Raw genomic sequence first — 13,546 nt, forward strand, 5'->3', positions numbered from 1 at the left:
TAAAATAGATCAATACAATTCTGATGTCATTACAACTTGTAAACTTGTTTTTAAAATACCGGAGACAGCTGGACAGTTGCTATTAGGATACACTCAAATGAAGTATTTAAAGCTACGGTCCTCTCCTTAATAATGGCAATTTGTTTCAGTTACCCAACATGACCTTGATGAAGGCCACAAGCCAAACACGTCTAATAAAGTTGTTCTATACAGGCCTAGCCTACTACATCTTTGTTTCCACACTCATAGTCTGCACCCTGCAACTGGAGCTGCTTTCTCATCGTGTTATAGTCGTTGAGTCAGTCAGACAGGAAGTATAGAGATGGTAAAGATAGAGATGTTTTTAAAGGGCAGGAAATTCCTTTTTTTAATATAAAGAGACAGAACTAGGCTAAGTTAAAGTAGGGTCAGAAGTTGCAGTTTAACACTTCCTTACAACCCGTTCAAGTTCAGAAGAAGCTGTCCCTGAGATCACACAAACAGCTGTGGTAACTAGCTCCGGACAGAGGGAAATGTTTTAAGTGTCCTTAGATGCTCTGTATTATTTCAAATGTCGCCCCGAAAGACAGGACAGGAACGCGCACACACACACACACACACACACACACACACACACACACACACACACACACACACACACAGACATCACAGTTTTTCAGTTAGGCTACTACTTAGAATATTTTACTTTTACTGTAACTAATTTCACAGTTGTAAACATAAACATATGTTACCCAGTTTATTTCCTATATTTAAGGTTCCTTGGTTTTGGTGTCAGTGAATGACTGAATGAATCAGCTGACAGGAAGTTAACAAGGACCCAGGCTGTTGCCTAGCAATGGAATTCCATTGAAAAGGTCACTAGTTAGCCTACTTTGCAGATTAAGATTTCACATACAAAACTTGTATTTATGTAGCCCATGGAAAATACATTGACTAGACTACTTCCGTTCGACCAGGAGATGGAGCTAAAATACTTTTTTCAGCTATCTCTCTGCAGTCTACTGCAGTGAGCCAGCTCACTGATCTTATTGTAAATGACAAATAGCCTGTAATAAAGTGAATAATGTAGTTAAATAAGTTAAATAACGGTCGGGATACCGGTTTCTATGGGTCCCTATACCAGTTAATCCAGTATCTTCGATTTAAAACTGAATAAAAAAAATAATAAAAACTGCACTGTAGGCTACAGGGACTATGACAGTTTGAAAAACAGTGTGAGAAAGTCATTGTATGTTTAAATGATCAGACGATAGTACTGTGTGAAACTTGAGTCATTGTGATAATGATAAAACACTATTGGCTATAGCATTTTATAAAGGGTTGACTTATTGAAAATAATATAAGATTCTCTCTGTTACGTTTATGAACAGCCACATTTCATAAGTGATATTTACTGTTGGGGACAATTGGACAATGGATGACTGTCACTGGTTGAGACTACACAAAGACAACCAGAGGCAGTCACGGGAAGACCGGAAGTAGAAGGATTTTGGCTTCAAAATAATAGCACAGAAAATATAATAATCAGTTACATTATTCATCCCTGTGAGGAACTACGCTGCCTTATCTACCTAGCTACTGTTATTAGGGCATGATGGCATATTAGTCTTTTTCTTAAGGACAATTTGGCGTTAACTCTGACTGTGTGGTTTTGATATGGCCACAAGACCACTCCTACGTACTAGCATACTATTGCTTATTTTAGGCGCAAACAGGCGACCACATAATGGGCTATGTGTTCAAATGTTACTTACTAGTCTACCATGTAACCCACAAATATGTTGTATCCATCTAGTTAAGTATAGATTAGTCGTACTTTGTGGCTTTTATTTTGAAAGATCTCACAGGAAGACCGTTTTTAGAGACGCACCTTACAGGTGTTGACAGTGTGCCTCACTTGGCCGGTGGAGCAGAGGAGCGCAGCATCGCACAGAGCATGTAACTGAAACTACATCTGACTGCGGTGCTGAAGTTTTTTGGATCTCAGACGTGCGGTATATACTCGCAGGTGATTTCTTCTTCTTCGGGAGGAATACTATCAACATTTAGAGCTGCTCTTCGACACTCTAGTTTGAAGCTAAATGACAAGTAGGCAGCGAAACAGAACCACTCAGTGATACTCGGGGCACTATGGAGATGAATAAGGGATTACTTCGCTGTAAGATTGTTGTGGTTGGCGATACGCAGTGTGGCAAGACGGCTCTCCTTCACGTTTTCGCCAAAGACTCGTACCCAGAGGTAAGAGACAGTAGTTCATAAAGATAAACACAATGAAGTCCCTGGAACCACACGGCGCGACAACGTCTCTATCCAGCCGGACATTTCCAGGAAAACTTAAAAACCTCCTAATAGCATCTAAATTGTGGGAACTGACTGATGACACACAATATGTTAATCATATTTATTTATTCTAATGTGGTTTTGCTCCTTTCTTATTGACTTCCTGTAAATTAGACCGGAATGCTGCCCAAAGATGATTTCTTCAGCCAGGTTAAATGTCTTTCTCTTTAATATAATTTTGCTTGAGCTTTGCAATCCATAATGTATAAAAACAGACTAAATGAAGACATTTTCAGGCTTCGTTCAGTGCCCAGTTGCCACAGAAATCTGGGCTCTGTGCGCTTTTGCGCATCGCGCGCATCAGCGGCTGGTAGGCTATAGCCTACCGTCAGTCGGTGCAGGGACAGGTCTTTAAATAATTACTGTTTGACCAAAGCAACAACCACAACTGCCTCTAATCAATGCGCTGAATCACTATTTGTGTGAGACATGCAAATAATTAAATGTAAAATTATTTTCACGTGGGACTTAAAAACTCTAAATGTCTGTGATATTAATCATGATAAAATAATCTGCTGGACTAGTTAATCTTAAATATTTACGGCTCAACATTAAGGACGTTATCAGGTACACTAAAGGATTTTACACTTAAACCTTACATATTTTGCAGCTGACATATAGTGTTCAATGAGCAATATGTGTTGTGGTTTTGTCTACGCTTACAGTAGATTGACGACAATCCATTAATAACAACGGGAAATATAATTAATTGGCAGATATTGTATTCATAATAACAAAAATACTGTTTAATAACCGGAAGTAGAAGAAAGACTAAAATACTCTCTGTACTTGTAGAGTTTATTTTTCAACTGAAACTCGTGAAGGATAAGGCTTGTTGACCAAAATTTATGAATTTTGAAATAGGTCAAAGCTCATAATTGGGCCTCATCTATACACACACACACACACACACACACACACACACACACACACACACACACACACACACACACACACACACACACACACACACACACACACACATACATACACACACACACAGACATCTGTCTGATGCCTCTGATGTTCATGAGTGCACTATCATCTCTACTACAGCTGACTGAAATAATGATGTTTTCTTGTCTACCTTACCTATGTATTGATCTAAATTGATTTTCACAATGTACACAACACCCCTCTGAGCTTTCATCTCATTTTAGCCACATGTCTCATTTCAGAATTATGTTCCCACTGTGTTCGAGAATTACACAGCCAGCTTCGAGATTGACAAACAGAGGATCGAGCTCAACATGTGGGACACTTCAGGTAGGACATGCTTGGGTTTGGTTTCACCCCTTTTGTGTGGAAAGATTATCATGCCAATGTGATGAGTGGTGCGCAGCATCATCGGCCCGTGATGAAGTTCGTGTAACAGGCTCTCCAGATTGGAAAGCAGCTGACTCCTCGGAGCGTTCAACAACATCCAGGCTGTGGGCCAAGAACATTAGCAACCACAGCTCGAGTGTTTCAGGATAATCTGTTGGGAGGACTGAACAACACTTTTTAAACTAATTCACCATTAGCAGGCACATAACTTCATACAGTGTTTATATAACGTCAGTCCTGTCACCACCTTTAGAGTTAATTTGACACTTGTTGGTTTTGAACAGCTTCTTCAGTGTTATGTCAGCTCTGTGAGAGGATAACTAATTTGTCATTCAACACATGCCTGCTCCAAGTAGCTGTCAGTAGCATAATCATCACTTATAATCACTGCATACATTACTTTAATACAGTTACAATTTGACGTCATGATCAAATCCATGCAACATGGCAGGTTTTCCAGCGTAGAAACAAGTGGATTTTGTTATTTTGAGTTGTTTGTCCACTCATAGTGCTGATATGGCTTTGGGGCAGCTGTGAAGTTAACTCTAACTCCTTGTTCTAATGTCATAAAGTTGATTTTGCATTATAACATTAGACTTAAACAGCTGAAAGTTTGTGGAGCTCAACAGTCAGATTCGTTCAGTCGCCAGATATAAAGCTAACTTTTTCCCTTTGTCAGCCTTTAGGCCCTTTTCACATTTAATTTCCACTTACATAACATCACCCGAAAACTTGTTTACACACAACCACAGAGAGCAGCTTTAATGCGCAGTGTTCTATTAACCTCCACCCATGCAGCAGACGTACAGAAAGACCAAGACAAGCTAGACAAGTTGGAGATTAAGAGCTGCAGCTTCTGAGGCTGGTGATGCAGTAGGTGAGGCCACTCCACTGTGTTTGAACAACACCCTCTGAAATTGCTGGTTTCTCTCTCTCTCTCTCACGCACGCACACACACACACACACACACACACACACACACACACACACACACACACACACACACACACACACACACACACACACACACACTGAGCTGTGGTGGATAACAAACACAAATACAGTAAAGGAATACTTAAACAGTAATTTACTCCACCACACAAAACAATTCAATTCATCTTGTTGTGTGAATCATGTGCCATTCAGGACACATTATGTCATATCAATGGCATCTTCTAGCATACAATAGAGGAACATAGTGGACATAGCTCCCCCAGGTGTGTGCTGGTATTAATAAATTGGAAGGTGTTTTCTCAGCAAAGCTTCCCTAAACCTTCGCCATGAATACATTTAATAGAAATATATTTCTATGTGAGCATGTGCCACTGTGAAAGAAAGATTGATTTTCAAAAAGAAATACGTTATAGAGGATACACACCAGCCAAAGGGATTTTCCTGGCAGAAACGCAGAATATATTAATGTTTTTTTACCGATTTATAAGGCAATAATGACTGATTTATTAGTGTTTATATAACCATTTGCTATTACTTAGAAAATAAGCTAAATTGTACTGAAAGTTGTAGAGATAAAGGTAAAGAAAGGACCTTGGTAAAGTAAAATCGATACCACTCTCATATCTGTACAATAAAAGATAGCAACTGGATGACTGGAAGATAACAGGGGAAAACAGCCTGTTTATTTTTTTAATATAATCAATTGGATTTCGGTCAAAAACAGCACTTTGAGTGATCTAGATTATGGCTGGTGATCCGTGTCTGACCTGAGCTGGCTTCCTCCAGCATTAAAAGAGACGTGTTCGTTGCCTCGCAGCGTCCCTGCGAGCTATTCTGGGTCTCTCTCAGGAGACAGGTGTATCGGCACCTACATCAGTATAACCACAATTTCCCCTGGTACCTGCCTCTTTCTACGCAATGACTGAAGGGGGGGGGGGTTACAGCCATGCTTACATGCTGTAACAGTTTTCCATGAGTTTTGAACTTCTATTCTTACTTACATTTGCTATTTCTTACGCAATCACAGTTTTGTTAGAGTACGTACATACGCCTGCTGATGTGTGTGTGTGTGTGTGTTAGTGTGAGTATTCATAGGCATGTGCAGGCATGCGTAAGAGACAGCCGGGCTAATGTTTGTTAGCATTCAGTTCGTCTATGTATATGTGCCAATGTACGGCATGGCCAGTGGGTGCAGTTTGCATGACAGCAGGTGACCCGAACCAGTGGAAGAGAGAGGCCATGTCTGAAACTCAGACAACTCGAACAAACATTATAGAAAATTTAATAACAGTAACAGGCTATATTCAGGGTAATGTTTCAGACATAGTATATAATTAAATTACTTTAACTGAGAGTGCTGAATTTAATTTGGCGACAAAGTGGTACCAATTGAATATCAAATTCATTCAAAACGTGCCTCTTAATAAAACAGATTTGTTGGAAGTGGCTTCAGAGCAGAAATACAGACGATAAAAGAACACAAACTCATCACAGATTTCAGGCCAGAGCTCCTGTATGGGTAAGAGATTAGAGAAGGGCAGATAAGAAGATAAGGAGTGTTGTGAGAGTGTTGGGCAAGGTGCCAGAACGAGCCTCCGAGCTGCCCGTTCATTGTGCAGAAACAAACAGTGGATTTAATTAATTAATTAGGCACTTGCTGTGTGACCAAAAACTTGCCCCCTGTCTACTTCATTCTTCATCTCGCCACTCCACCCACTGCCTTTTCAACCTCCTGCCTCTTTCCTCTACATCCTCACATGCTTGCTTTCAGACTCCCTGCCTCGTAGGTTAAACTCTATTTCTTTCTTTTATTCTGTCTGAGTGCCAGACTAATTTCCTCCCTCGGCCAAATCTGTGTACATCTCTGTTAGCCTTCATTCTCCTCTCAATCTTTCTGCCATCTTCATCTCTTTGCTTTTCTGTCTTTCATGTTGGGCTGTATGTGACACTGAGTCAGGATTAAGAGCCAGAACAATGTAAGTCAAGGTGAGATTCAAAAGTGCATTCTTGGCCTTGGAAACAGCAGTTGACAAACCAGCGTCACCCTTCTCCAACTCTTTATGCGTTGTGTAAATATTAGTTAGGATGAGTAATTCAGGTTGCCCAAACCAATCAGTAGCAATGGTGCCCATTCACTCCAATGAAAATTGCTAGCCTAGCACATACGCCAAAAAGGTTTTCTTGCTTCCTGGTGTGCTACTGCACATGTGCGTGTGTTTCCCTCCCTGGCCCTGTCCGCATGTTCCCACTCACATAACCATAGATGTTACACTGGGATGATGTCACGCAAATAAAAATAGCTTTTCTTGACTCTGGGAAAGGTTTGCAGATATAAAACCTTTACGGTTTAAAGAAATCATAACAAAAAGAGAAAAAATTAAACTTGTTTGGGGTCACAAGTGGTTCTTTCATGATGGCAGTCTATAGGGAACATTTTTATTTACACTGGAATTAATTGGTAGCAAAGCTGTGTGGTGGCGTTCCAGCTCTCTTAATACATCCATGGTTCTTGTTAGCAAATGTGTGTTTGGGAGATTTTACCCTAACCAAGGAGCAGCGAGTAGCATATCCATCCTGCCTACATCATTTTTGGTCGACAGGAAAGCTGTAGGCACCAGTTATACTTTTTGACGATGATCAAATACATACACTGATGTAACAGTTGCTATTTCTGTAGGTTAAGGTACAACAAGCTGCTCTTCACCATGTGGCTCTGGCACAACAAGATAAAGTCCTTGTTCTTTATCCACCTACAAAGCTCTGATTGGCTCGGCTATTTTTGAATAATTGAAGAAGAAAAAAAATCAAAGATGTTGGTGGTGATTCAGAGGTCTTCCCAAAATCCATCAATCCAACACTCACCCCCTTTACTTTATTTTGTATTTGCATTTAAGTTTCCATTTTGTACTACTCTGTGCTGTATGGTGCTGAAAATAATGTGTATTTGAAATCAAAAGCCTGTTGGGAAACACAAAATAATTTCTGCTCATAACAAATTACTAAAGTAATAAGTCAAATTCTCCTTTGTAAGAAGCTTCCACAATATTTTAATGTGCAATGCGACTTGTGGAGTCATTAAAAGGCAATTGTTCGCTCAGATGACCATAAAACAAAAAACAAATTAGACTCGATTTGCAAGCAATGTTGATTATGATGACACAACAGTTGGGTAGTGAGGGACCTTTGGTCTCCAGGTGAAATAAATATCAAAACTGTGAACTTAAACGCTGATCCCAGCTGACCTTGTGTGCTAAAACACAGTTATCATGACTTGTTTTTTCTCTGCACTTTTTCTCTTCCTCTCTTTAATTTCATTCAGTCTTTTATAATTTTGGCTGCCAACCCCTCACCAGTCTCTTCTTCTCTCTCTGTTTCCATCAAGCCAAGGTCAGGAGTCCCACTATTGGGGCACTGCCCTCTCAGTACTCTTGCCCTTGATAGCTTACCTTGCATTTTTTTTGTCAGTCTCTCTATCTGTCTTTATGTCTCTTCTCTACTTCTCACTCAATCCTCTTCTCATTTTCTCTGAAAATCCCATGCTGCTTCCATCCTTAACCCGGTCTCCTTCAGCAGTTCACATACCACATATGACTCACTCTAATCTGTCTTTATGGGCTGTGACCAAAGAAAAGGCCTTGGTGCTGAGTGTAATTTCGCAAGCATCTGGTCAATTATAACCAATTTGCCAATGTGACTCTCAAAAAGGTCATAAATTAGATTAATATAGAGACTCCAGGGGTGACCTTTGCATTCTTAATTAATTGTCTGTTGCTAATTATAAATATGTCCCAAAATCACATTTCTAGAATAAGAGGTAATTAAATGTTGTGTAATAATATTAAACTGCCCTGTCCTGGTTCACCTTCTAACATTATGAGTGCACATGTGAATGACTTGTCAAGCATGAAAGTACAAAGGCATACCGCAAAGCACATTGCACAATAAAAAGATAGAATATATATAAAATGTGGGGAAAGGGAGCCAAAGTGTGAGGTTATTTCTAAACGGATGACATGTATGTGGGTATACTGTAGCTTCTAAATAAGCAGCCATGTAATATATTTGCCATATCAACTTAAGGTTATAATATGTTAGTGTTGTGTTTATAGCTTGTTTTTGCTGCCCCCGAATAGGTAATAAATGTGCTATTGTAGGTTTAAAGGAGTATTCTTAGCAACATAGTTTAAATTAATTGTAGTCACATAATTATGCAGAATAATTTGCAACTTCTCCACAACATAACTGTTTTGTTCATGATGCTGTAACACACACACATAGCAGGGTTAGAAAGTAGAGTTTGAAGTTTTGTTGTCTTGGCTGGATACTTAAAGAACATGTGCATTTTACTGGCAATGCAAATAAATTCCATTCTCCTCTACAGTACATCTATTTTCCTCTGTGGCTGGCAGGCCACAAAAAGCAGTTGCAGGATACTCTCGCCACAAAAACACAAGCTTTCAAAACATACAGGTTTCACAGCTGAGCCTACGAAAGTGTGAGGTAACAGTCGATAAAGCAACCGGCAGAACCTGCAGTGTCACACCTTAAAACAGTGAGCAACGAAAGGAACGTATCGAGGTTTGCCGCCTTGAACTCTGCCCTCCATGTCAGTTTTGAACACACAAGGATGCTTGTTTGCACTCACATGCTGCTCGTTCTGTCACATTCTGTGCAAACATCGCTGGCAGTGGCACTTAAAGACCCTGTTGCATCCATCCATCCCAGGCTGACGGAGTCTGTGGCTGAGATTGCCTTAACAGTCCATCATTCATTCATGAGCATCTTTTATGACCCCAATTACATGTTGGCTCCTTGAAAGCACTACCCCAGATGTGCTCTGAGTGAGCATCTGTGTGTGAGTGGCACCTGGCTCCATGACAGGAATGAGCGGAGAGAACAGCTTAATGTGTTGAAGCGTTTCAGAGGCTTTTTGGATAGAAGTGCAGATAGCGGGGGAACTGGGTTTTTAGTCCAAGTGCTGTTTTTCCTACTAAACATGTACAGGGGTCTGTATGTTTGTGTGAGTAAGCATATGAGTAAGTGCTGTGAGAGATCAGAGGAGTGGTAAAATATATAAATAGACAGTGGAGAGACAGAAGGATATAGAGTCTAAGTGGAGTTTAAGTGCTCAGAGTCATGTATAGGAGAAAGCATGCTGGACTAAATGAGTGTCAGTAGGTTTTCATAGTGTGAGACTGTGCCCCAGTCACCCCTGGTCTGGTTTCTTCTGCTCATGCAGCCCATTAGAAGACCAATGGTACATTGAAAATCAATGGCCTAGATGCGTCTCCGCTCTCATTCCCAGGGGACGCTCGTTCTGTCTCTCAGCTACTATAGTGCACTGCATGTGTAACTGAGCAGTCCAAGAGAGACAGCAAGTCTGGATGAACATGCACACAGGAGTGCTACCTTTTATCTATGACTTTTGTATAAGACTATCTAGCATCAACAAATACTTATTTAATCTTAACATCTTCTATGTTCTAAAAATGTGATTTAAACTTTCATTTACGTACAGATTCGCTGTTTTGTGTCCACCATTCACCATCTTTTTGTTTTTTTGAATTTACAATTTTCAGATTTTTATCGGACAATAAGCGACCTAACCTGACATGTACCACAAAACATAATGTTTGACAAATACTCATCACAAAACAGATACAGTAACACACATTTGGAGTGGGCGAAAGGGGGTGTTTACAATGTTCAATATCCTATTCCTAAATCACATCATATATTCTATGCCAGTAACCGTAGCTCTTCCTCTGTGTTAATTATACATGTCTTAATTTATAACCGTTCATTTTGTCCCAAATAATTAAGCTGGAGAGCATAATCGGCTCACTCCATCATATACCCTTTGAGCCAGTTATCAATACAGAAACAGTCATTTTCTAAGTTATCTTTGTTTTAAGAAACCTTTCTTTTCCTCTGGTCAAATCTTTGTTTCAATCTTTGTTTGTTTGCTTTACATAAAACTTGACAGAACATTGTTCTTAAGAGAATAGAAAGATTTAGGCCATGACAAAAGCACAAAACCACAGAAAAACCAAACAAAATCCTTCATGTTTGCCAAAACTCTTCACCAGCTAGCGATAGCTCCCTTGCTAACGCGAAAAGAAATAATGAAAAGAATGTTGGCTTGACTACCGTGTTCATGGAAATAAAATATTTCCGACATGGCCGTAGCGATACATAGAAGACTCATTAGTCATGTTCTAGAGAGTGGCTTAAAACCATAACAGCTCAGTTATTACATGATGTAACTAGAAAAAAGTTATTGGAATTTGTAGTGCACTTTGTTTGGACACAAAAGCACACACAGAGAGCACTCAAGGGGTCTATCCATCCACTTAAGACCCTCTCTATCCATTCCCTTATTTATAATGCAAGACGTAGCTATGATCACTCCATTAAACCCCAACACCTCAGCCATTACTGAGAGGGTTGTAGGGGGTCGACGGTGGTGACCCTATTTCTACTGCATTGTGATATACTCTCATTTCTACTGTACAATAGAAAACAAACCATGTCATAGGTCTATTATAGTCCTGGTTCAATAGCACTGCTTTAGTTTATTAAAGGTCCTATGACATGGTGCTCTTTGGATGCTTTTATATAGGCCTTAGTGGTCCCCTTATACTGCATCTGAAGTCTCTTTCCCGAAATTCAGCCTTGGTGCAGAATTACAGCCACTAGAGCCAGCCCCACAATGAGCTGCCCTTAGGATGTGCCATTTCTGTGTCTGCAGCTATTGAGGAGGAGAGAGGGGGGCAAGGTGGGGGGGGGCGAGGGAGGGTGGGGGTATGGCCTTGACGACCAACCGCCACTTTGCTTGTTTTAAAACCAATTTTTTTTCTCTCCTCACTGCTGTTGGGCCAAATTCTATGGGCGGGCAAAGCAGAGAAAGGGGAGGTAACCTTGCTCCTTATGACTATGCAGATATTACAGATAAGCTTTGTGCTTACACGCTCTCAGGTACCGAAATTTCCACGTTTAAGTGTAAAAAAGGGGGCAAATTTATTGGTTGCACATGTGCGACTGGCTGTAAAATTTAGTCGCACATTCTAAAATTTTGGTCGCAAAATGCGACCATTTGGTCGCAGTCTGGAGCCCTGACTTTGCTCGTTTGAAAGCCATGATGCCTCTCTCATATGGGTGGGCCAAATTCTCTGGGTGGACAAAGCAGAGAAAGGGGAGGTAACCTTGCTCCTTATGACCTCATAAGGAGCAAGATTCCAGATCGGCCCATCTGAGCTTTCATTTTCTCAAAGGCAGAGCAGGATACCCAGGGCTCGGTTTACACCTATCACCATTTCTAGTCACTGGGGGACCATAGGCAGGCTGGGGGAACGCATATTAATGTTAAAAAAACTCATAAAGTGAAATTGTCATGCCATGGGACCTTTAACAGCTTTGTAGCAAAAGTGTGTTTGCTACTTATGTTTAGTATAAACTTACTTATTATGATTTCATTTTGATCTTAATCTTTTCTATTGGCTGTATGGCCTTTGAAACTACCATCCAGCAGGTGAAATGCAGAAGCAGCTGGACAAAATAAACAAGATATATGGATCAGAGGTTCATGTGTTCTCTGGGTTTGAACCTCAGGATCAGGGATGCACACAGGAACATGCTGCTCAGACAGCATATACAATCACAACAGGAGCTGGGAGGGTTAATGTGAAGGGGATATGCACAGATGTCCCCCTGTCATTAATTTGAAGGAATCCTGCAGGATTACTGCTGATTTCAGGCAAAACTCTGCTCACTGGCAGTGCTCTCCCTCTGTGCCAACTGAATCAGAAACATGCAAGAACATCACATAGAATTTGCCACTGAAATCCAGCCTGGTGTTCTGTTACTAGCCTCGGTCTAAATCAAAAACACTTGACTTAATTAAGACTTGAGTAACCTGATTAGACAGAACCTTAGATTAGAGTGAACTTCAGCCTGATCGCTCTTGCTGATGACAACCCTTTCAGTAAACACATTTCATTACCAGTTTAGTGAATATTAAAACAAGGTTGTCTTCATCAATGTCAACATCAGAGATTTCATTCAGCCCTAAAAAGAAATACACAGTGTGTGTTGTGGTATGGAAAATCAAAATCTGTTGTCGCACTGCAGACCAGCACATTGTGCAAAGACGGTTTGCCTCTTGATGTGACCGGCATCACCAGCATCACTCATTCCTCCATGCTACGTTTCAGACTATTGTTTGCTATTCAAGCAGAGGAGGTGTGCATGTCAACAAGCACAGTGTACACCGGTTACATGAATCCATGATTTATGTACAGCTGAAACGCATTCTTTTCACCACAACTCAAAGTTCAATCAAACTTTGAGTTAAATTAAGAACTTGTCCTCTTGAGCTTTGTGAGCCTGCTGTTGTTTAATCGACTTTGGTAACATTTCACATTAAGTGCTACAGTTGAACATATAATAATCACATTGTAAAAAATACTACTCCTATGTTATTATCACAGAACAGGATAAACCTAAAATCTAATCTAAATCTAATCTATATAAATCTAAATTATAATCCTGTAATGTCACATAACCTTTAAACCTATACTGTGTAATGTTTTGAGTTGATTCTTAGCAAAAACTCCTTTCACAAATATGTACTCATTCATGTGTAATTACTTCCACCAACTAATCAAAGTATTCTCATAAGCGTAGAATCTGACATTCAGAATCATTCAGAATACATACGAGCGACTCGCTCAAATGACAGCAGCCATGTAGCGCCTCCATCTTAAAATACATTAGCCAAAGAGGGACATACCTCGCCCTGGCATTAAGCCCTCTTACACCTATTGGCACCGCGACGAATGCCAGGGGGAGATTACTCGCCAGGGAAGCGAAAAAGAGAATTAAAACAACGTGACAGGCAAAGCAACAAGACCAAAGTTAATCTTGG

The 13,546-nt window shown here is 40.3% G+C and overlaps 1 protein-coding gene across 1 annotated transcript in view; it reads left to right on the plus strand.

The window, feature by feature from the left end:
• Positions 1 to 1,880: 1,880 nt before the first annotated feature.
• The window catches only part of LOC120551672 (rho-related GTP-binding protein RhoN-like), a 30,652-nt gene continuing 18,986 nt past the window's right edge, over positions 1,881 to 13,546 (plus strand). The window contains exons 1-2 of the mRNA XM_039789163.1: positions 1,881 to 2,238; positions 3,519 to 3,606. Coding sequence (XP_039645097.1) covers positions 2,131 to 2,238; positions 3,519 to 3,606 — 196 coding nt within the window. The 5' untranslated portion in view covers positions 1,881 to 2,130. The remainder of the gene's footprint in view (positions 2,239 to 3,518; positions 3,607 to 13,546) is intronic.

Source organism: Perca fluviatilis, chromosome 21 (genome assembly GCF_010015445.1).
Source record: "Perca fluviatilis chromosome 21, GENO_Pfluv_1.0, whole genome shotgun sequence".
Classification (NCBI taxonomy): Eukaryota; Metazoa; Chordata; class Actinopteri; order Perciformes; family Percidae; genus Perca; species Perca fluviatilis.